This window comes from Ustilago hordei (assembly GCF_900519145.1).
Source record: "Ustilago hordei strain Uho2 genome assembly, contig: UHO2_contig_14, whole genome shotgun sequence".
NCBI classification, from domain to species: Eukaryota; Fungi; Basidiomycota; class Ustilaginomycetes; order Ustilaginales; family Ustilaginaceae; genus Ustilago; species Ustilago hordei.
Genome location: NW_024545255.1, coordinates 35,562 through 56,232, shown reverse-complemented (window position 1 = coordinate 56,232; position 20,671 = coordinate 35,562). Strand labels below are relative to the sequence as shown.

Genomic DNA, 20,671 nt, shown 5'->3' with positions numbered 1-20,671 from the left:
AGAGCGTTGCATCGTGTCACCAACTACTGCACAATCTGACTTGCATCGTTCGCCCAATCTGCACCCAGTAAGATTGCCAAGAAAATGTTCATTCCAACAACCAAAGCCTGAAGAGATCGCTTCAAGCCTCATTTTGATTCGCATCTGTCATGAAGCACTCTATCCGGCAATGTCAGAAGCTTGCTCTTCTTCTTGCTGTTCCTGAGCTAAACGAGCTTCCAGATGCTCGAGCACGCGAGCCAGTCGATTATCCAGCCGAAATCCAATCCAGCCAAGCCCGTCGTGTGATGACGACGTTGCTGCATCGCGGGGTCCGAACTTGTCCACCACCTTCTGCCACACGGCCAAACTCCAGCCTGCGTGGTCGTGGCTGACTCTTCGAATTGCAGTGAGAATCCAGAAAAGTTGATTGGTCGAAGGCGTACGTCGAAGGCCATCTAGTCTTCGCTTTTCCGTGGAAGTCAGCCATCCCAAAGGTGTCGAGATGGTGCGAGCCGCAGCCTCGACGCTCCTGTCATTTGCACCAGAAGCTAGCACTTGACTGAGGTCTGGCTCGAAATTGAGGAAAGCGTCAAAGATCTGCTGGAACGTCTTGATATTCCACAACTGAAGCTGCTGGGCATGACGTCCGTCTTCATTGCTCTGCAGTGCACTTTGCTGTGATCCCCCCTCTCCCTCTTCTGGCCTTCTACTTGCAGCCTCCTCCCACGTGCTGCGCTCAGGATGCTCAAGGTCAAGTATGAGCGCTCTACTTGGCCTCCCGTGACGTGAGAAGCCGCGGAAAAAGCTGTCAAAGATGGCCAGTGTAGGTTGCATTGTTTTCTCGTCTGTTCCCTCATCGGCTGACTCGGCATCGGCTGTCCGGATGTTGCCTCCCTTGCGTCCCTTGGCAGACAGCCGGATTGGTGTGGAGACGAGATCCTTGAATACGCTTAGCGCATCGGCGAATCGTCCATCGCGTGCGAGGCTGTTGATCAGTAAGGTGTGCGTAATCTCGTCAGGGACGATATTGATAGGTAATCTAGAAATACCAAGAGTAGCCTCAATCGCAACGTTCCCACCAGAGGCGGCCAAGTTGCTCGAGCGGTCAGATGCTGGCCTCTCGTTGCTATCTGGCCAGGACAGAGGTCCGAGTTCAGCAGGAGAGTCCGAATGATGGTGAACCAGCGACTTGGCGTCCCGATCTCCATATGCGATGGTCGAGTCATGCGATGCGAGTTGAGCATGGACAAGGTTCTGTCGTAGTTGCCGATACACATCTAGAGCGGTATCTGTTGCTGTCTGTTCGGAAGCACGATCGTTTCCGAGCCTTTTCGCCGAAGCCGGTCCACGCACTAGCCAGTGACCCAGTGCATTGTTGACGCAATCGATGTTCAGTAGGCCTTTGTCATCAGCAGAACGAACAATACGATGCACAGCGTCCCATCGGTCGAGCAGGCAGTACATGGTGATCATGATGTTGAAGGTGATGTGATCGGGTTCGATGTGACTGATGCGCTGCATACGTTCGAGCACTGAATGGAAGAGTCGATCCGCACGCTCGTGAGCATCAAGATGAACTGGCGCTGCATCTGGATTGAGGTAGAAGCGACGCAGCTTCGACGCCAAGGAAGCGTCGACCTGAGCTGAATGCGATGCGAGGTGCTGTTCAGTGAGCTTCGACATTGCGTCGTCGTCCGCCTCCTCATCCGATCGCTCTTCTTTCGCAGCCGAGCGACGAGCAGGATCACTTCGATGCACGGTGCGCGTAATGATGTCCAGTATCGTGTTGTAGGTCGCGAGGTCCGGAAAGTCGACTTGTCGCTGCTTACCACGAAGCTTCGATGAATGGAGGTGGTTCAGGGTTTTTCCTGAAAGCCGGGGTCCGGCCGCATAGTCTGCATGATGACTTCGCCTTGATCCGCGCGGCATTCGAGCCTGCTCGTTGGCCTCATACGTAAGTAGCTGATCGAGGATTTGATCGACCTCGTCCAGACCAACACTGCGCAGGCTCCTTCCGATGAGTCCGATGGTAGTGTTGAACAGCTTTGGGGAGATAACAGCATCCCAAGCTTTAAGTTCTTCGGCCAGTGCGCGGCTTTGGCCGGCGCAGTCCACCTGGGAAGCTTGCTGTAGACGAAGCAGCAGGTGACGTTGCTGATCCCGTAAATCCGACATGAGCCGCAACACCCGATTGAGGCCTCTTTTGGTCTTGGTGGCATCGTTGCCGATAACGTTGAGGACTTGACGATACTCTTCTGGTGTCACATTATCGCCCAAGGTTGAGCCAGCCATGGACTTCGATGAGTGATCATCCCCATGGCGATGGTGTCGTGCTTCGAGATATGCAGACCAGACGGCATCAGCGGATCCTGTCTGCAGCGCAACATGCAGATGGCTCAGCTTCTTGGCACGGCTCTGGGATGGGTTTTGCGACTCATCCACAGAGCTGGTTGAAGGTGTGGGCGCAAGCAAAGCCACGATCGGATTTCTCGGATCCAGACGTAGTAATGCACGCTGCTGACGCTTCCGCTTTGGTCTTGCTTGACTTGGCTTGCTTTGAGCAGTAGACGGGACAAAGTGGTGAGGCCTACTTGAGCCAGCTTGGCTCGATGCTTGTGGTCGTGATGGTGCTCCAATACTGTAGGCGAAAGCCGAAGTAGAGTTCTCCTGTAGCGGAGGTTTGCTTGCATTGCGGGATGAATGGAGAAAGCGGCAAAGTCCGACCTGGATCCGGCTGACAGACTTGCTAACCAGCATGTTTGGCATCAACAAGCCTTCAAAGATCGATGCGGGTGCTATGTTGTCATGCTGCTGCTGATGATGTCGTCGGCTTTGAATACACTCGTTGCGGAAGTGTGAGAGGAGAGGAGAGGAGAGGAATAGTGTTGGAGCGAAGAGCAAGAAGAAGCAGAAAGCAAAAATATCAAGAAGAATATCTCGGTTAATTTCTCGACCCCAATTTCTGACAGCCGAATTGATGCATTTTCACACCTGAAGCCAAAGAACAACGCACGGACGCGACATCTAAATAGCGGAGAGCGGAGAAGTTGCCAAGTTGACACGCATCGCTGCCTTGCAATGCTCCACATCATCGTCACTTCACCCTTGTAAGCGTCATTGCTACTTCACTTCGATGCGCGGTGCTTCTGGTACCGGCTCTGGAAGGAGAGGGGGTGACTTCGATGATCAGGCCTGGGGTATCGAATCCGACGACGAGGACTTTGTCTCGCAGATCGCTCCAAGAACAAATGTGCCTCGAAGCCTCAAGTCTTCATCTCGCTCCTCGTCATACTCATCCACACAACAGCAGAACCAGCAGCAGTCCAGTGTAAGACCACAGCAACTCCGCAGCCAACCTTCTTCTTCTTCATCCGCATCCGCATCCGCATCGGCGTCCGCCTCCAACTCTGTCGCTGCGTCCATTCCGCGACGTGACTCACGTGATAGACGCGCAAGCTGGACAGTGGTCAACCGTCAAGTCAGCAGTAGCGCCGCCAAAGAGTCGCTAGATCATACACCTATTGCTGGCAGTCCACCCACCGACCTCGCCGATGCAGTCGCAGCTGGTCTCGACCTCGATCCGAGCACAAACATTACCGGGGGATGTGGCAGTGGCTTCCAACTTGTCGACGATGAGCCGACAGTGGTTACCGCAAACGTCAGCGGGAGCGAGACGGAAGACGTAGATCTTGACACAGGCAAAATGGTTCATCGAAAACGACCGCCAGGCGTGGCCCGTAAACCAAGCTCCGGTACAGCTGAAGCAGAGACACTGCGTCAATCACTTCGGAGCGATCTAGATCAGCTGGTGCGCGATCCTGCTCATGCACTCACGCGTCTTGCCGCTGAGTGGTCTTCCTCGTCTCCACGACCAAGCCCAACAACGGACGAAGCTTCTGATGTAGCGCAAACGCTGACCACAACGAGCAAGCTCGGTGTCGCTCCCACTCCGACCGCAAGAGAGTTCACATTTGATCCGATTGCTGCAGCAGGTGACGGTCTCATCATCACTGGTCCGAGCTTTGTCGATGCTACGGCTGGACACCGTGGACTCTCCACCTCGTCGTCCGCTGCCTCCCATCTCACTAGCGTGGATGTGAGCTTCAGCAATGATGCTCATTCGACAGCAGACGGGGATTCAGCAGATGGCGGCAGCAAAGGTCCTGATGCAACAGGCCAACTATCACGGAAACGCAGCGTGCGCTCCTCACGGCGAAGACAGCAGCTTCTCAACTGTCTATCTAAACAGAGCGTCGACATTGCGCAGCTCCGCACCCTCGCATGGGCCGGAGTTCCGGATGAGCTGCGACCCATGGTATGGCAGCTGCTTCTTGGCTACCTTCCCGCAGTTGCATCTGTGCGTGCTTCCACCTTATCTCGGAAACGTGCGGAATACGCTGCAGGAGTAGAGCTAGCATTCGCAAAGGGTATTGCTGCATTAGACCAAGCTATTTGGCACCAGATCCACATCGACGTGCCACGAACCAACCCAGGTATCCGTCTCTGGCAGCGCCAAGCAACACAACGATCACTCGAGAGGATCCTGTACGTCTGGGCTATTCGACACCCCGCTAGTGGCTACGTGCAGGGTATCAACGATCTGGCTACACCCTTCTTCGAGGTATTTCTTAGCTCTTACATCAGGTCGGATCCAGAGATGTTCGACATAGCCTTGCTGCCAGCCAACGTGCTGGAGGCGATCGAGGCCGACACATTCTGGTGTCTCTCAAAGCTGCTCGATGGTATTCAGGACAACTACATCTTTGCACAGCCCGGTATTCAGCGTCAAGTGAGACGCTTGGGCGAATTAGTTGCGCGTATCGATGCGCCATTGCATGCTCACTTGCAAGAGCAAGGTGTCGAGTACATGCAGTTTGCATTCCGCTGGATGAATTGTCTGCTGATGCGGGAGATGAGTGTACGCAACATCATTCGCATGTGGGATACGTATTTAGCAGAAGGACCAGATGCTTTCTCCGATTTTCATCTATACGTCTGCTCTGTGTTTCTACACAAGTGGACCGATAAGCTGCGGACCATGGACTTTCAGGGTATCATTATGTTCTTGCAGTCGCTACCTACACAAAGCTGGTCAGACAAAGACGCCGAGATGCTTTTGAGCGAGGCATTCATGTACAAGACCTTGTTCGGCAACACGGCGCATCTTAACAAGTGATATGTTTGCTTGCAATACTATGTCATCATCATCATCCCTACAACATCATGGTGTGTTCCAGGGGGATACGGCATTTTCGCAGAGATTCAGATCAGACACGCCAAACGTGTCTGCCCCGCGCTTAAGGCCCAGAGGGGGGCAGGACAGCATGCCCAGGGCCCCATGATAATGCTATGCAATGCTACATCTGACAAGATAGAGGAGTCCTACAGATAGCCTTGATAATGTTAATCCAACAGTTGTGCAAGGCTGTCCCTTGAGGTGGAACATACAAGGTGTTGATAAGATTCGAGTCTGCAGGAGAGAACAGCCTGCTGTAGAGGTTGTTCAAGTCGATGTCCCAGAAAGGGTAAATGCTGGGCAACCAATTGGTAGCCCTTCCGGTACAAGCATGGTTGGAAAGAGTGACCGATGATATTGTCGCAAAGTAAGGCAGAGGGCGACAGAAGCAGGGGAAAGTGAGGATAAGGAGGTGTTGGGGGGTATGTGCTGCTTGCAAATGCCATGTTTATATACCTCCAAAGCTGGCCAGAACTCAGCCAAGTTTCTGTCGATTCTGGCCCATGCGCTGCCTTCTTGTGCTGTCTCTGGCGTTGTTCTCTGACTTATTTGCTTTGGAACAGCCGAGGAGCTCAACATTCTTGCCAACTTAGCAGAGCATCAGATATGCTGATCAAAATGACTAAGCCATTGACCGTGGTTGCAAAGAGATAAGTGACTAGGGGCTATACCTTTGCAGCCGAGAGGGGAAAGCGAGGAGCATATAGCCAGACAGACCATCTGACAGAGTCAAATTCAGAGGGACATGATATATAGCGACGCTAGCCATGTGTGACACTCGTCTCCGTTTTCCGACGCTTCAATGATGAGAGAGATGGTCGCCGTTGGGATGATAATGCTAAGCCGAGTGAATCATGTCATGATTCTGCCTTCGCTGCCTTCTTAGCTCAGTGGGAGAGCGCGCCACTCGTATTCTCGACATGGTGAGGTCACTAGTTCAATCCTGGTAGGAGGCAAAATCTGGGTGTTATTTTTGTTTTTTGTTTTTTGTTTTTTTTCTCCTTCCCTCTCCTCCTCGAACGGGTCTATGGCGTCAACCTCGTTGTGCACGACGAAACGAGATGCGATGAACACGATTGGCTGTGTGTTGTTATTGTGTGGGGTGGATAGCATTGGTGGGAGTTGACGGGTGGCGACGTGGAGCGAGGTTTGCGATGACACGAAATGACTAAGCAGTCATGCGTTTTTACTTGAACCTCCGACGATTTGCTTCACCGGGTTGAGAAGGGGTTCCTTGCCTGAACCTCCACAAATTCACCCCGATTTTAGTTGAAGTTTCGTGTGATTTATGATGATGATAGTAAGAGAGAGAGAGAGCGAGGAAAGAGAGAAGGAGTCTTTATATACAAAAGAAGAGCGGCAGAGAGCCGCATTGACTGCGGAGCATAACAAAGCATTTGTCTTGAGTAGATTGTGACACATGTGGTCTGTGCTCAGATGCTCAAGCCTTTTACTCGGCTGTAAGCACTACCTTCACCATCTCTATGCTTTGTGTGGCTTTTACCTACTTCAACTCCCCCCCTCAACAGCATGTGTACCCTGTTCATTATGCTGTTGTTTCAAGGTATATCCTCCATTCTTTAACATCATCACATAGCTCGGGGACTCCATTTTGTATGCCGCTGCTGGTGTTTGCAGGTGCAGCCCAGATCTTGCTTGCTGCATTGCTTGTCTCCCAATTGGCTTGGTGAGTACATCTGCCAAATTCCTTGTGGTGTCCACATACTTGATTTGCACCCTTCCCTCTTGAATGTTGTTATGGACGAAGTGATACTTGGTGTCGATGTGCTTAAGCTTCCAGTGCTGTGCTGGGTCTTTACTAACCTGTATGCAACCAGTGTTGTCTGAGTAGACTGTTGGGGTGCCTGTGGCAATACCAATTGAGCGTAGCAGCTGCTTGAGGAAGAGCACCTCATGTGTTGCTTCCGTGGCTGCAATGAACTCCGCCTCGATGGCGGACAGTGATATGCATTTCTGTGTTGCTGACTTCCAGGCTACCGGGTTCCCATACACTAACGCCACTGACCCTGATGTACTCCTTCTCTGAATGGTGGTGTCGCTCGCCCAGTTTGCATCGCTATGCGCAATCAGCAGCTCTTGCAACATATTTCCCCTATAAACTAATCCAACATTCTTTGTGCCTTCGAGGTAGCGTAAGACCCATTGTGCTGCCTGATAATGTTCTTGAGATGGTTCACGCATGTGTCTAGCAAGGACACTTACAGTGAGGCTAAGGTTGGGCTGGGTGCTGTTGGCAACCCAGAGCAGCTTGCCAACGATCACTGGATACTCCTTCTGTTGTGCTGCACTTGCGACAAGGGTTCCCTCTGGTATACTCTGCATTGGAACCATAGTTGGCTTGGTGCATTTGTCCAGGTGCTTAGCTAGCACTTGGTCAATGTACCCTGACTGACCAATCATCATGGTGCGCATTGTACAGTTTCGACTGATTTTGATGCCGAGGAAGTGAGAGACCTCACCACTATCTTCCATCTTCCATCTCTGACCAATCTGCTTTTTAACCTTTAGGACTGTTTCCAGCCATGGTGCTATGACTAATGTATCATCGACGTAGATGACCACAATGGCCATATCTTCACCCTGTCCCTTGGTGTAGATGCAGGGAGCACACTCCACCTGGAAGAACCCCATACATCTCAAAGACCTGTTGAACTCCTGGTTCCATTCTCGCCCAGACTGCTTTAGGCCATACAGGCCCTTGACCACTTTGTATACCTGTCTGGGTGCTACTCCTGATCCCTCCAGTGGTTTCATATAGATCACTTCTTTTAGTCTAGAGTTTAGGTAAGCCATTGTGATATCCAGTGCATGCACCTCCCAGTCGTTCTGTACTGCTAGTGCTAGGATAGCTCTGATTGCTCCAAGGGGTGCTACTGGGGAGAAGGTTTCCTGGTAGTCGATTCCCTCTCTCTGTGTGAAGCCCCTAGCCACCAGTCGTGCCTTGTGCTTTATGAGCACACCATCAGCATCAAGCTTTAGTCATAGCATGACCTTAGAGTCCACAAGTGGTGCTCCTGGTGGGTGATTCACCACCTCCCAAGTCCCCATTGCCTTGAGTCCTTCCAGTTCTTTTCATATGGCCTCCTTCCAGAGTTGGGCATCCTCACCATTCATTGCTTCCCCAAGCGTTGGGTCCAGGTTCAGTACTGCTGTATTGGTGGCACCTACTGTGTCATCTATAGCTGGTAGGAGATCCTCCACTGCGGCTGGCATGACACCCTCCTCCTTGACCTCTGCGGTCATCATGGGCCAGACTACCTCCTGTTGGTGATCACTCCATCCTTTGTCCTCATGGAATGTTGCTGAGTTGCTCCATTGAATTGATGCAGGCTGGTCCGGGTTGCAAAACTTCCATGCTTTGTGCTCATCGTCATATCCAATCATGATGGCTGGCTTTGCTCTAGCCCCGTACTTGCCCTGCTGGTCCTTCCATTGAACATGGACCCATGCCAAGCATCCGAAGACTCGCAGCTGCTGGGCCAGCTTGTGCACAGTGGTTCCATAAAAGGCCTCATGGGGGATGGTCTTGGTGGCTGATGGGGTGAGATTCACCATGTGTGCAGCTGCTGTGATTGCATATGGCCACAGCTCTCTGGGACAAGCTCGACCAATCAGCATTGAGCACATCTTTTCTTGGACCGATCTGATCACTCTCTCTGCCTGTCCATTCTGGACACTGATCCCCGGGATGCTCTTTTGCCACTTGAAACCCTCTTGAGTTTGCCAGTCTCCAGCTCCTGAGCTACACCATTCTCCTCCATTGTTGCTGCGGAGCGTTTTGAGTTTCCTGTCTGTTGCTCATTCCATCCTGGTGATCCACCTTCTCAGTGATGGGAGTGCAGCACTCTTAGTGCAGAGTGGCTCAACGTAGATCAGGGAGGAGAAGTCATCCACAGCAACTAGTGCATAGTGGTAGTTGGCATGGCCCTTAAGATCTGTCATCAAATCTATGTGTACCAACTCTAGTGGCACCTCTGCTCTCTTCGACTCCGATTGGCTCATCCGCGCCTGGGTCTGTTTCCCTTGACTGCATGCATTGCAGTGCTTTGATTCATGATCCATTCTCTCATCAGTGCCAAGGTAGTGCACCTGGATTTGCCTTGTCTTATCTCGTCCTGGGTGTCTGAACCTTTCATGCCAGAGATAGCTATCTTTGTCTTCCTTCGAGTTGTTGTCTCGGTTTCCTGTGTTCTTATCATCCTCTGGGATGTCATTGTGTCTTCCTGTGTTCTGGTTGTCCTCTGGGACATCGTCGAGTGTCTCTTCCAACTCCAGGGCTAGTGCTTTTCCCTGCATTTCGAACCGCCCTTTTCTTCTGTTCCTCTTGTACTGTATTTGTGTGCCATCATTTTGCTTAATGATGGTCCCAAACTCATCGAAAGTTACCCATGCACTGTTCTCAATCAAACCTTGTACTGATAATAAATTAGAATTAAGTTTCGGCACATAGAGCACATCCAATAGTTGAATGGTTACATCGCCAACCTGAAGGGAGGCATCTCCTATGGCCTTCACTTGAAGCCTTTCATTTCCAGCTGTACAGATCTGACCGTCCTTGCTTGTCGAGGTGAGTAGCATTCTTTCATCATTCACCATGTGGTGTGTTGCACCCGAATCAACGATCCAGGTATCCAATGTTGGTTGCTTATCTCCACCAATCGCTAGGAGGGTGCACCTGAGTTCCTACCGACTCGCTTCCTGCGCTGGATTGGTGGTGGGTCCGCCCATACTCGGTGCAGCATTGTTGTTGGTGTTCGTGCAGTTGCGAGCAATGTGATTAGGCCCTCCACAAGCATAGCACTTAGGAGGGGCCGAGGGGTTGCAAGGGTCGCACCTGCCCCTGGGTCCTTGTTCCGCCTGGTCCATGCTTGTGGCAACCCTTGCTGCTCCTCTAATATGGCCAGTGACCTCACCATCCTGTTGCTTCTTTGCTAACACGTGGTAGGCTTCATCGTACTTACAATCTGGTTTGGCTGTCTTGAGGGCATCAACAGAGTTGGTGTAGAACCAATCTTGTGCTGTGCAGTGGTATAGGGTGGCTTTCTTGAGGTCCTCATCGAGTTGTTTCCCAAGTCGTGCAGCATCGTTCCAGATAGAATCCAGTTCCTTGCCCAGCCTGACAACATCATGATTGTACAGTTGTACAGTGTGGATGCGGTCCTGCAGGCCCACTCATTTTACTGCATCATTCAATGTTAGCACCTTTTTGAGCTTAGCATATAGTGTACTACCAAGTTGGACATGTTCATCTGCACCCCTAACAGTGTATGTATCAATGTGGCTCTCCGGACTGTGGTCGCAGGAGGCATGGATAAGACCTACAAGAGCCTTGTCCAAGTCCTCGTCATACCCCTTGCTTCCCAGTGCTATCTCACCATACAGGATTTCCTTTGCATTGCATACTCATTGCAAACAGTCAATGAAAGTAGGCTCCCAGGTGTGCCAGTTGCTGTCACTAAGTTTCTTAATATGGGCAATTGAGCTCGAAACATCCTTGGGGATCTTTTCCGTCTCTCCTCATGGGGTTTGATTGCTAATGGTGACAAGACCCATTGCCTGTACTATTGCCTCCTCCGCCATCAGTGCCAGGTTTGCTAACTGTAGAATTCTAACTACCTGCATGAGCCAACCCTCCTCTCGACCATTGCCTGCAGCTGTGGCCGCTTGATCATCATCTCTCTCATCCCTTCTGGTTTGCCCTGCTCTTGTCGCCAGCAGCATTATGCTGAGCATCGAACTCTTGATGTGTTGAATGTCGTGGGTTCGAGCCCCACGTTGGGAGCCAGTTGAAGTTTCGTGTGATTTATGATGATGATAGTAAGAGAGAGAGAGAGCGAGGAAAGAGAGAAGGAGTCTTTATATACAAAAGAAGAGTGGCAGAGAGCCACATTGACTGTGGAGCATAACAAAGCATTTGTCTTGAGTAGGTTGTGACACATGTGGTCTGTGCTCAGATGCTCAAGCCTTTTACTCGGCCGTAAGCACTACCTTCACCATCTCTACGCTTTGTGTGGCTTTTACCTACTTCAACTATTTTCGCCAGGTGGAAAATCGAACAAAGATGCTGTTGATCTTCTTTCCGCTCGGGAATGGGAAGCTTCTCAACTCACCACATTTGGTGTGGAAAGGTTCCAGAGTTGCGGGACACCGAGGTGGGGGGGACGCCGATACAGCAGTGGAGGAAACTACAAAAGAAAGCTTCTTTTTCTATCGGAGCCTGGTGCACGAACTTTCGGCAAGTAGGCGAGCAGAAGCTAGTCAGTAAACGTGGGTTGAGTTCGGGCACGTCAAAAGGTGCGGGCCTCTCGCTCACTTTCACAGCTGAAACTCGCACACTGAGCGAAGGTCGAGATTGCCGGGAGAAAGGTGTCATCCAGCGTCTTGGCCTCCATCTTCCCAACACGCTCGTTGCAAGGATCAGCTGCCGTCAGACTCTATCCTTCCACGTTGTCGAAGTGTGTACAGCTTAGAGAGGGCATCTGGCTGTGCGGCCTCGTTGCACTGTTCACGTATTGCAAGCTTCGACAATCATGACCGACGAGAACATGGCACCGTCTGCGCTCACAGATGGCCCGAACAGTCGAATCACCCATCCATCGACCACATCTTCAGGGTATCGTCCTGATCGAGTAAACATGAGCACGGCTATAGATTTGACTGCTTCGCAAGAGCGGATGTACACCGACTCGGAGCCTAACATTGCTGCTTCCGAAGCCAGCCCGAAGGTGACTCAAGCGGATGAGCACCCCGGAGGGTGGGACGCACCAAAACCACTCGAGAAGCAGGTGCAATCTTCTCCTCATCAAGACTGCCAACAGCAAAGTGATAGCATCGCGCTGCTGCCACGCCATTCTCACGATGCTCTGCGTAGTGGCCCATTGGAACAAGGTGGCTCGCGCAATCCCGACCAACTCAACCCACCCGAGTCACACGACATGCTCCTACTAAGCTCAAACGAGTCATCGCATGCTCCTGGTTACAGCGACCTTTTTTTCGACTTGCTGTTTGCCGCCTGCCTCAACACCTATAGCAACGCTGTGTCTCTGGAGCGTTTCAGCAACGTTGCCGCCTTCCTCGGCTATTTCACTGCTATCTGGTGGGCATGGTGGAGTCAAGCCTACTTTGACGTACGATATCGTCGAACGATGCGTCACCAGCCCTTCCTCTTCAATTCATGCCAGCGAGTCATCCGTGCAGCTGTGCTGGGTCTGTGGGTCGCTTTCTCGACCACACCTTCCGAGTTTTCGCGCAGCAGCTTCACCAATTTCACCTTGATCTATGGTTCCTCCCGCATGGCATTGGCGCTCGATCACGCGGTGGTCCTCCTGTTTGACGTCTTTCGCTGGCGTCGGGGCCAGTCCTTGTTGCACGCAGCTGGAGGTGATGATATCTATCACTCTGACGACGAATTATCACGGCTCCCTTCTCAACGCACTACCGCGAGGCGGGTGGCTCGCAATGATGATATGGCTGCCATCGTCCGAACTCATCTCATCTCGATCGCATCACTCGTGGCCTCAGGTCTGTTTTGGATCCTCAGCCGTCTGCTTCCGCGTTCGAACGGAGTCACAGCTCCTCTGCTAGTCATGTGGATCTTGGGCGTAGCGATCGAGGCCGCAGCGCAGATCCTCAACGAGCTTAGTGATGTCCTCTCTCCGCTTGGCAAGGGTGTACTTCCCGAACGTCTCGTGCTCTTTGGCCTTATCATTCTCGGAGAGGGGTTCACCGGTATCGCCGAGACCCTCAACCGGATCAGTCCAGGAGCAAAGCTGCGCAACGAGGCACTCGGCGGCGCTGCGATTGAGAGCGGTGGTTGGAGTGGTGACACTATCCTGCAAGCTGTGAGCTGTGTGCTCATTATCATCCTGCAATTTGGTGGCTACTTCCATCGTGCCACCGGTGAGATCAATTGTGCCTCAGTCACTATCGTACTCTGGGCGTACATCCACGTTTTGCTGCACATGTCTTCCGCATTGCTGGTGATTGGACTCAAGAAGATCCTCAGCTTCCAAAACACTCTGAATGCGATGTCAAAGTTCTTCAACAATCCCACTATCTACCTGCCGAACACGCCACCTTGGCAAGACTTGCCCCCAGAGCAGGCGTTTCAGCCGTATAATGACGGGGATGGTACCAGTCCTCTTTCCACCAGCGGGATGCTGTCCGGCATCTCCGCCATCATCTCGGTGATCCAGAGCAATGATGGAGCCAATATTCCCACACTTGATCAGGCGCAAAAGATGGTAGCATCCGTAGTTGGTCTTGCCGGAGGCTCGGCCCAAGCTCAGAGCCTCGTCGCTCAAGCCAACGCATCCGATGCAAGCAATGCCCTTTCGTCGCGATTCGCGCCAAGCCTAGTGCTACCATTCAAATCATTCTTTGAGTTCGCCGACAATGTTGTCAACCCAGATTCAATCAATAAGTATACAGTCAAATCGTTGTTCCAGTTCAAGTACATCTACGTTGCAAGCGCAGCGTACCTGTCGGTAGACATTGTCATCAAGACGATGCAAAGCTCGCGTGATCGCAAACTGCGGTCATTCCGATGGGCGATGGCATTGCGATTCTTGTTCGCTTGCGTACTGGTGCTGCTGCAAGTAGTGTTTACTGTATTTGACGGTGCTCCTTCCACCGCTGCTCTTGACGGTGCGCTGGCTATCTGCGCTTCAGTCTTGCTGGCCGAACTGATCTGCCAGCAGATTGTTGATGGCTTGCAAAGCCGCATCGACCGTCCTCGCGCGCCGAAACAAAGACATTCGAAGCTGAATTGGTCTCATTCGAGCATAGCCGCTCACAGACAAGCTCAGAGCAACGGATCAGCGTCAGTCTCGGACAAGGACGGCGAAGAAAGTATCGAGATGGTAACGCAACACAATCGAGCAGATGCTTCAAAGCAGCACTCCAGCCACTAATCTCACCAGTGTCCTCCTCTTTGCGTTATGGGAATACTATGCTTTTCATTAGATGTGCGTGAGAACATGGGTTTTTTTTTTTTTTAAACGGGCTTGTTGTGCCTACAGAAATCCTGCAAAGATAGCTAATTGCTTATCCACTGCATGCAAGACGCTTTGGTAAGAGGTGAGAACTGCTACGCCATTGAGCCGGCTAGTGATAGCGATTAGGCGGTCGCCTGAGTGGGCTGAGCAGCCTCGTCTTCGGTCTTTTCAGACTGGTCGTTCCGAACGGCAACCTGGAGAGTGACCTCACGGCCATCAATCTGCTTGCCCTGTGCGGAAGCAACGGCGCGCTGCTGCTCGGCGTTGTCCTCAAAATCGACGAAACCGAAGCCCTTGGAGCGGTCACTGCTGCGGCGCTTGACAACGTGAGCCGACTTGACCTTGAATCCGGAGAAGGCAGCCTTGAGCGAGTCGTCGGTAGTGGAAAAAGCGAGGTTGGCAACAAAGACAAGGGTCGGCGAGGGTTCGCCTTGGGGCTTAACCTTGGGCTGACGCTTGACACGAGGTGCGCGGGGCTCGGCCTCACCGGACTCGGTCTTGACTTGGGCGGTGGTGGATTCTCCTTTGGCAGCGGCAGCAGCAGCCTTCTTCTTCTGTCTACGCTTAGCCGACTTGCTGGGCTTGGTAGGATTTGCCTGCTCTGTGTCATCGCCATTGGTGGCAGCCTTTGCAGCCTCCTCCTCAGCAGCTCCCTCCTCACCCTCATCCGCACGGGCGCGGCGTGGCGCACGAGAAGACTCCTTAGCCTTGGACTTCTGACGGCTTCTGCGTGACTTTTGCTTCTCTGCGTCGGCAACAGCCTGGGGCTTTGCGGACTCTACGCTGATCTCGCGACCGCCGACATCGCGCTTGTTAAGGAGCTGAATGGCAGTCTGTGCTTCCGCCTCGGTGGAAAAGGTGACGAAACCGTAGCCGAGAGAACGAGTGCCGCGAGTGACGATTTGAGCGTGTGTGCTGCGCAAGTCGGAGTTGGTTGGAAAGGGATGCAATGCCGCGATGAGACGGAGTGATGAAAGAATGTCAGTAACGGATCTGAAGCTGAGCAATTAAGCCAGTAAGCCGCATAGACGTAGGTTCACTACTTACACATTACCAGCTTCGGAGAAGAGGGTCTTGAGCTCGTCTTCGGTGGTGGCAAAAGCAAGGTTCCCTGCAAAGACCTTCTTTTCGTCCTCCTGGGGTTTGGCGACCTGTGCATCGTTAGCGACGGGGTCGACGACGCTCTGGTTGAGATCAGCCATCGTGATGAACAAGTGTGTGGCAACGATCGACGGGTGTCAAAGGTGTACGAGCCTTGCAGATGGGCGGCAAGGATTTGGGCTGGTTGGAGGAAGAAGGTGTTGGCGTGAGATGCGAGTGTGTATGATGGAGGAGTGGGAGAAATGGTCGGGATTGGGATGGTGGAGAAATGGTCGGGATTGGGATGGTGGCACAGCCTGAAGATGGCGCCAGGGTTCAACACTTGACTCAAGCTGAGCTGTATTGTCTGCGCACGCCACTCAACTGTCTGTGCGCTCAGCGCGCGACCCTGGCTTCTAGACCTGTGCGCGGACCAATTTTGAGAAGAAAGCGAAACTCACGTCAAGGCTGTGTTGTGTGTGTGTGTGTCTCTCTCTCTCTCTCTCTCTCTGTTCCACGTCGCTTGAGCTTGGACACAGAGTCGAATAAACTATGTTTTCCCGCTGCTCAGAAGCCAACTTCCAACTTGCAACCGCTGTGGAACATTCCATAAGTCGATTTAGGCCTGTCAAAGATGTTGCACCAAAAAGCCTAACATTTCGATGAAAATTGGTCCACGGTCATGTGAACTTCTCACGCGTTGCAAGCTCGAATACGCGCCTGAAGGGTGTGTTGCTTGTTTTGCTTTGCCGAGTTCCGCTTTTTGGTAGGGGGGATTTGCGCTTTGTGCGAGTTGTTTGGCAACTGCGTGTCACTTGTCTCCATCACCTTGACCTTCACGTCATGATCATCAGCATCGACAGCTTCGTTTCAGTTCGGCAGCAGCATCGGCCCTAACATCCTTCACCCGGCACAGCATGACTTCCCGGCGCCAAACGACACACAAGCTGATAAGCAGCAACTAGTAATTGAATCATTATACACCTTGAGGTTTGTAACAACTCCTCAGCACCACGGTAACGTTGTTCAGAAAGCCAGCAATGGCGCCACCCCGCAACTTGCCGAGATCGCCGTTCGCTGGCATAGGCGCAGGACACAGCATCTTAGCGAATCTCGCCCGTGAACCCTCCTCTCCGGTTCGCCCTTTACATCAGTCCAACACTTGCTCGACCAGCACTCCAAGACGCCTCGATGGTCTTCCGCTGACCGATGCAGCATACAATGCATCGCTTGCCTTTTCCGAGCATGACTTCATCAGCTCGATAGTCAGCGACAGCCTTTCCCGCGCTTTCTACTTTGACGTAGTCTCGGATCAAGCAACCCCCTTCTCCTCTTCCTCAAACGCTCTTCCCACGTCTGTCATCGCTTCTGCCTTCACAGCGTGGCTTGGTGATCCAGTACAAGACTATGACTCAGACACGTTCGGTGATGTCCGCTCTTCCGATGACGCTCAGGCTGTGCCCAGTTCTTCAAGTGGCTCCAGCATCACAGCCGTCTCCTCTTCCTTGGCTGCCTCCTCGTCACCTTCCACAGCACACAAGCTACCCACAGCCAGTAAAGCGTCCGAGATTGACCCGGCCCGCCTTTTCGGTCGTGTTCAGGAGCTCATCGACACAGAGCGTAGCTATGTGAGACGCATCGATGTCCTTCATCAAAAGTACGCAATCCCCCTCCGTACACTCGCAAAGGATCGCGACACCGCCATCATCCCACTCTACGAGGCTCAGCGACTTTTTGGCAACATCGGAGAAATTGCCGGTGCGAACCGTGCCTTCCTCAATGACCTGGAACGCCTCGCTTCGCAAGGTCAAGACGTCCTTCGTGCCGGTCTTGGTGACGTGCTCTACAACCACATGTCCTGCTTCTCATGCTACACCGAGTACTTTGCCAACTTTGAAAAGGCTAAGCATATCGAACAGACGCTTGCAAAGCATCGTGCTTTCTGCGAATTTGCTGATCGCGCAAAGTATTCGGTCACTGGCATCGGCAACACGGGTCTTCGCGACCTTCTCATGGAGCCCATACAACGTATTCCGCGCTACAAGCTCCTCATCGATGCTATCCTGGCACATGTAGAGTCTCGCGACCCGCTTCGTACCCGTCTTGAGCAAGTCATCACCCTCATCAGTCGCATCGCGAGCTGCGAAGCAGATGAAAAGACCAGGAGAGCCGCCGTACTCTGGAGCTTCAGTCGCAACGTCGACTCCTTTCCAGCCGAACTCATCAGTGCCCATCGCAGATTCATCGACTGTATCGACGTCGATGACTTTCCTCTTGATGCATCCACAGCTTCCTCTGGCATCGCCGCTTCGTTCTCGGGTCTCAGACCTATTCACTGTACTCTCTTCCTCTTCGATGATCGCATTGCCATCGTCAAACGCGCCAACGCTTCTACCAGCGCTCGTAAAACGGTCGGTCTCGACGACATTAGTCGTCTGACTTCTCAGATGAAGACGTTTACCGAAAAGAGCTCGCACGGCGCCTTGCTTCCATCTAGCAAACGCTCAGAACTTTCCTTCCGCGGCTCTATTAGTATCATGGACGTTGACGCTCAGGATCTCGGAGGGACCGATCTGCAACTCACCCTTCTTCGCCAACCTAACCATGTTTCTGGTGACAGATGGACAGGCCGACCCTTGCGCCAATATGTGGCCGTAGACGCATCCTCGTCCACGACCTCCACGCATGCTTCTCGCGTTCAGATGGGCTCTGGTGCTCTCGATGCCGACCTCTCAGCCAAGCTCGAAAAGATGCGCTTCCTCGAGAGTGTGTGGAGGGCAAAGGCGCTCTTCATGTCCAAAAGGAGCCGGTGCGAAGTAAGGTACAAGATCTTGCCCGCCTCTCGCCGCAGAATCAACTCTGAAGATGCTTTGCTCGGCATGTCTCAGACAAACTCGAGCCTACAGGATGCTCGCAAGATCATTTACTTCCATCTGCACACACGACAGAGCTATGCTGGCGAGACTCACAAAACACCAGTAGCAGTGTCACTTAACCAGAATGGCGTTACGGATGTACCACCTCTTGGCCATAACGATTTGGCTCATCCTCATGCCATTCTTGACATCATTGCAGTAGACGAGATGGAGGAGGAATTCGCTGCTCAGGTGCGTACAAAGGATGTACATGGCGGAGAGTTGCTCGGCCAAGAGCACCAACTGTCATCTGCCGATCTCGGTGAGCATATTGTTCAGCTCTCGGATGAAGTCGATAAGCGTTTTGGCAGCTCGCTTCGCAACTACGCTCTCAGTCAACCCGGAACGCCTTCTGGGTCAGGTTTTCGACAGCGAGCCAAAGCGGCCGCAGGCTTCGAAAACTTTGGACGTTCGCTCCTCTTCGGAGCCAGTGGTGCCGCTTCCAGCATCTCGAGTGCCGGCATCTCCAATCTCGATGTCTTTGGCTCTCCTGCTCGTCGCAGCAACAGCAATGCCTCCAAAAGCACCTTCAGCAGCAACGCGGCATCCATCAGCAGTCGTGGCATGACCATGTCCACCGCAGGGACCAGCATCAGCAGTCGCAGCGGAGCGTTCGAGGCCATGTCTCGAGCCGCCGACTCGCCTAAGTCGTTCAGGCGCTTTAGCAGGCATAGATCTTCTTCTGTTGGGCCGCCCTCCAGTGCTGCAAGCCGCTGTGATGCTGACAGCGCCGATGAGAATGAGGACGGCGTCCTTCGCCGAGCTCGAGCTCTTACGCCCGATCCGGTCTCACTCCTCTCAACATCGGCTGGCGCATCCACTTCAACAACTCCACGCAAAGTTGGGACAAGCACGCTGGTTGGAGGCCGCGCCGCCGGAGGTCATGTCAGGGCAAGAACCGAGAGTGCAGCACCCACAACCCCGAGCTGGTCACCATCGAAAGCACAGCTGCCATATCAGCAACGCCAGAGGGCTGAATCTGTTGATCTTTGCAGGACGCCGAGCTCCGCTGGTCGGAGGCCCACGGGTCCCAGAGAACAAGCAAGTCCAAGCCCTGCGCCCATTTCGAATGCACGTATCGAAGCGCCATCACCTTCCTGGCTTGCCAACGGACCTACCACTCCACTCAACATTCGGCGGAAGCCTGTGCCGAGCTCTGGCCGAGACAGCGACAATGAGCAGAATGATGCCGTGGCCACGCCCGTTAGGCCCAGACCCGCCTCCAGCATCGGTGTCTATGGCACTGCGGGCTCAGCACCTACGCAGCGGCGTGTGTCGGGCACAAAACGACCGCTCTCGACAAGCGATGCCGAAGTGCCAAACACAGATGCGCTTCGCGAAGGGCCACTGAGTAAGCGGCCGTCCTTGGGTCGAGATGATGTCACCTTTGTCAGTCGTCCGACAGGAGCGCTACCTCGGCTTATACCTATGGCTCGCCTTTCAGCCGACGAGGCCAAAGAAAGACCTTCTATTTCAGAGAGCGAGACGTCAACGGAACGAGGTCACGGCGATGGTACCGCTAATGGCGTTGAGCTGGTCGAGGGAATAGCGTCGACGAAAGCGCCTGCGCCTGTAACGCAAGCCCGCACATCATCCACAACGTCCAAGTCGCAGGAGGCACGACGCAGGAATGAGGCCATGGAGCAAGGACTTCGTCTTGTTAAAGAAGAGATGAACCTCCTTCGATGCGATGTCGAGATCTTGCAGAGCAGCATGACCGCTATCGAAAATGAAGCCCAGACGCCACGGAAGCGACGTGGTGACGACTCCGTGCTGAAAGAGATGGACTTCAACAGGACTGCCTCCATCAGCGCTGAAGTAGACAACATACATTCAAGGCTCAAGAAGCTCGAGTTCCTCTTCACAGATGTGGATGCAAAGTGGATCTCGACGATTCGCATGCACAATCGAATCATGCATGATCTGACCAACGTCTCCTCCGCCCTAGCGGCGGCTCAGACATCCAAATCTTCGTCCGATCCTTCGCAAGCTGAAGTACATGCGTCCTTGTTGAAGGAGAAGGAAAAGCTGGAGATTCAAGTCTCAGCTCTAAAGCGCAAGTGCGAGCTTCTGACAACGCTCGAAGCGGATGGTCGGCTAGAGAACACCGAGATCCACAAAGCATTCAACGAAGAGCTTGATATGCTTTACGACCATACACAGACGCCAGAGAGCGAGGAACTGGTCATCCTCAGGAGGGAGCTCAAACGGACAAAGGCAGATCAGCATCAGCTGATGGTCGAGAACAAGCGACTCAAACGCGATCTATCAATCGAGCAAGCTGAAACGGAGACGTACAGAGCTGCCTTGACCAAGCACGGCCTTCTGTGATTGAATCGGAACTTACTCTTTCAGTCAGACAAACAAAATTGATGAGTTGGTTTGCAATACCTGTTTTGTGATTTAGTATAACGATGAGATGCTTCCTGATGTATGTGTAT

General features: G+C 52.9%; 6 protein-coding genes and 1 non-coding gene across 7 annotated transcripts; 4 read left to right on the top strand and 3 right to left on the bottom strand.

The window, feature by feature from the left end:
- Positions 1 to 159: 159 nt before the first annotated feature.
- On the bottom strand, positions 160 to 2,739 carry UHO2_05497 (uncharacterized protein; the record flags this gene model as incomplete). Its single annotated transcript, XM_041554668.1, has 1 exon — positions 160 to 2,739. One exon carries the CDS (start codon positions 2,737 to 2,739, stop codon positions 160 to 162), a length of 2,580 nt encoding a protein of 859 aa, XP_041410602.1.
- Positions 2,740 to 3,115: 376 nt separating this feature from the next.
- On the top strand, positions 3,116 to 5,158 carry UHO2_05496 (uncharacterized protein; the record flags this gene model as incomplete). Its single annotated transcript, XM_041554667.1, has 1 exon — positions 3,116 to 5,158. The coding sequence occupies one exon, from the start codon at positions 3,116 to 3,118 to the stop codon at positions 5,156 to 5,158; it is 2,043 nt and encodes a 680-aa protein (XP_041410601.1).
- A 936-nt stretch (positions 5,159 to 6,094) lies between these two features.
- Positions 6,095 to 6,174, top strand: tRNA-Thr(CGT). The gene has a single exon. It is a non-coding gene; the product is annotated as a tRNA-Thr (tRNA).
- Positions 6,175 to 6,727: 553 nt separating this feature from the next.
- UHO2_05495 (uncharacterized protein) lies at positions 6,728 to 8,032 on the bottom strand (the record flags this gene model as incomplete). The annotated part of the gene is made up of 1 exon (XM_041554666.1): positions 6,728 to 8,032. The coding sequence occupies one exon, from the start codon at positions 8,030 to 8,032 to the stop codon at positions 6,728 to 6,730; it is 1,305 nt and encodes a 434-aa protein (XP_041410600.1).
- Positions 8,033 to 11,769: 3,737 nt separating this feature from the next.
- On the top strand, positions 11,770 to 14,151 carry UHO2_05494 (uncharacterized protein; the record flags this gene model as incomplete). Its single annotated transcript, XM_041554665.1, has 1 exon — positions 11,770 to 14,151. One exon carries the CDS (start codon positions 11,770 to 11,772, stop codon positions 14,149 to 14,151), a length of 2,382 nt encoding a protein of 793 aa, XP_041410599.1.
- A 206-nt stretch (positions 14,152 to 14,357) lies between these two features.
- Positions 14,358 to 15,437, bottom strand: UHO2_05493 (uncharacterized protein; the record flags this gene model as incomplete). Its single annotated transcript, XM_041554664.1, has 2 exons — positions 14,358 to 15,150; positions 15,283 to 15,437. The coding sequence occupies 2 exons, from the start codon at positions 15,435 to 15,437 to the stop codon at positions 14,358 to 14,360; spliced, it is 948 nt and encodes a 315-aa protein (XP_041410598.1).
- A 918-nt stretch (positions 15,438 to 16,355) lies between these two features.
- On the top strand, positions 16,356 to 20,561 carry UHO2_05492 (uncharacterized protein; the record flags this gene model as incomplete). Its single annotated transcript, XM_041554663.1, has 1 exon — positions 16,356 to 20,561. One exon carries the CDS (start codon positions 16,356 to 16,358, stop codon positions 20,559 to 20,561), a length of 4,206 nt encoding a protein of 1,401 aa, XP_041410597.1.
- Between the last annotated feature and the right edge of the window lie 110 nt (positions 20,562 to 20,671).